Below are 2,848 nucleotides of genomic sequence, written 5' to 3'. Positions count from 1 at the left end.
GAGACCTGCCTCCTCAGAGAAATGACAGAAAAAGGCACATCACACACAACAGAAGACAGTAGCAGTGGCCCAGTTCCCTCGAGAGCACATCACACACAACAGAAGACAGTAGCAGTCATCTCCTTTTTTCTTGTTTACAGTTAAAGACAAAGACATTTTGCAGAATTACAACCAGTCACTTGAAAAGTGGTGTCTCTCCCAAGCTGTCACTGGTCTAATTGACACAGGAAGAATATCTGAAGCTGAATCTCTGTGCACAAAGGTACTATGTGGAATTATACATTGAAATTTGTGTTTTGGTCCTACCTAAAAGTGGGGAGACTGGTGGTGGTGATGGCAAGCAACATTTATTGGTTACTTACTTCAAGTCAGCCATTTTGTTTAACATTATTATTTCTGGGCTTTACAACAGTCTGTGATGTATTTGTTATGATTGTCAACTCTTTTTTAAGTGAGAAAATTAGTATTTGAAGTTCATATTTGCTAAGAAGCTCACAGCAGCTAGAAGAATTGCTAGTATTGTACCACTGCTACAACCCTCATGGTCTCTCTTTTGAAAAGCAATGGTATTATTTCTTTATGTGTATGCATGTATATCTATGTGTAGGTAGTAGGGGTATCATATCTCCTGGTGCTGGAAGTATAGCCAGTTGTGATCTGCATTATATGGGTGCTGGGAATCGAACTCTGGTCCTCTGCAAGATCAATATGCTCTCTAATCCTTGGGCCGTCTTCCCGGACCCCTTCCTGGACTCTGAATAGAACTTCTATTTTTGTTTAGGGTGTCATTCCTTTGGTTTCTGGTTATTCCCTTTAGAATACAGCATTTCAAGGATCTGTTCACTTTTCTGCATTCTAAAGCAATAGAATAACTGGAGATTATTGACTGGAACTATTTGCTTATCACCGTGCACTGCAATTGTGGGGCTCTTTGCTTGCAAGTTCTATGGATACATTCTTAGCATCTTTCCTGCCACATGGTTAGAACTCAGTAAATATTTATTCAGTCAGTAAATCAGTTTCATGGACCCACTAAAAAGGAGAGAGTTTTAAATAAATGGTCTTTGGGAGAGAAACATGATCCCTTTGGTCCTTGAATTCCTTGAAAAGCAGAATAATACATTTTCTCTTTCATGTATAGAATTCTGTCTGCTCTAAGACTGGGACAGTGTATTGATTATATTGTGAGTGTGGACTAAGCATAAATTAGCAGTTGTATTTTTTGCTAAAATGAGGAATGCTTCATCAGCCTTTTTTTATTTTATTGTTTCAGTCTCTCTTAGAAGAAAGCCTTCAAATACACTTTAAATATATGTTGGATTGTGATCTAATGAGACAAACATAGATAAACATTCTCTTAAGAGAGAAGCAGTGCATAAATGTTCTGACTACAGAAGAGTTAGACATTTGCTGGCCTACAGAGATGACACTGTTGAAGACAATTCTAATGATTCTGATTTGATCATGATATATGCATTGAGTTATGGTGCTATACTCCGTAAATAAGTACAAATCTTATATTAATCATGGAGTATGGTATGTTCCACTGAAATAGTGATAACCTTTATTTTTTATGTTTTGGGGAGAGTTTTATATTCAGTTTTTAGTATAACCACTGAGAATAAGCCAACTCAACAGGGCACATTAAAGGTAAACTAATTGAATCAAACACTACAGCAGTTTTACTTACATGAAAGATTATCTCAATGTCAACTTTGGTATTCCCAGGCTGTGTAGCCTTTTGCTTGTTTTGTTGTAATAAAAGTGGTGGGCTGTGTCCTACCACCCTGCTAGCTTTATACCCAAAATAATTACACGGAAACTGTATTCTTTTAAACACTGCTTGGCCCATTACATCTAGCCTTTTCTCGGCTAACTCTCACACCTGGACTAGCCCATTTCTAATAATCTATGTAACCCACGAGCTGGCTTACCAGGAATGATCTTAACCTGCGTCTGCCTGGAGTGGGAGAATCATGGCGACTCACTGACTCAGCTTCTTTCTCCCAGCATTCTGTTCTGTTTACTCCACCCACCTAAGGGTTGGCCTATCAAATGGGTCTAGGCAGTTTCTTTATTAATAAGAAATCACTACCACATCATTGTTTAACTTTATACCTCTTTTCACTATAGCCAGAAAGGTTTAAATTAAAGAAAAAACATCTCTTAGCATGGAGCACACTTTAATTGTCTTTTACTTATTTCAGTTTAGAGCCATTTTGTTATGTTTCTGTTTGGGGTTTAATTTTTAGAATTTAAAAGGCAACCCTGATCAGCCAGCTGTTATCTTGCTGTTGAGACAAGTGCAGTGTAAATCACTACTGGAGTCTCAGAAGCCCCTCCCAGATGCTGTACTGGAAGAACTGCAAAAAACAGTCATGTCCAACTCCACCTCTGTTCCGGCCTGGCAGGTGAGTTCTCTGCTTTCTTATGTGAGTCCTAATTTGAAATGTGCTGTGATGCTAGTTTAGGAATGAGTGCACGCCATATCTATTTAAGTCTTGCCTTTAGGCTCATTATGGTTTGTCAGTTTCCAAATGTGAAGGAAGTTGTGGAAACATAACATTGCTGAAGACGCTTTATAATAGTGTGATGATATGCTGTTGGTGTGAGGTGGGACTGGGACCCCTTGGTGGGGACAAACACAGACAGCACTTACATGGCCAGGAAGTTTTGGGGAAGGGGACTGAGAGGCGAGAAAAGAGAGAATGAGAGAGAGAAAGACAGAGAGAGATAGAGAGAGACAGAGACCTGCCTCCTCAGAGAAATGACAGAAAAAGAACGGAAGTGGGCAGAGCTTGTCTCTTAAAGGGACCTTTGCACCTGCATATGGAGTCAGGGTTGTAAT

The 2,848-nt window shown here is 39.3% G+C and overlaps 1 protein-coding gene across 4 annotated transcripts in view; it reads left to right on the top strand.

The window, feature by feature from the left end:
• Ttc37 (tetratricopeptide repeat domain 37) overlaps positions 1-2,848 on the top strand; it is a 98,583-nt gene that overhangs the window by 76,047 nt on the left and 19,688 nt on the right. For all 4 annotated transcript variants that reach the window (XM_005356551.3, XM_026783776.1, XM_026783778.1 and 1 more), the window contains 2 exons: positions 141-262; positions 2,253-2,411. In XM_005356551.3, the coding sequence (XP_005356608.1) occupies positions 141-262; positions 2,253-2,411 (281 nt within the window). The remainder of the gene's footprint in view (positions 1-140; positions 263-2,252; positions 2,412-2,848) is intronic.

Source organism: Microtus ochrogaster, chromosome 19 (assembly GCF_000317375.1).
Source record: "Microtus ochrogaster isolate Prairie Vole_2 chromosome 19, MicOch1.0, whole genome shotgun sequence".
NCBI classification, from domain to species: Eukaryota; Metazoa; Chordata; class Mammalia; order Rodentia; family Cricetidae; genus Microtus; species Microtus ochrogaster.
This window is presented reverse-complemented; position numbering and strand designations above follow the sequence as displayed.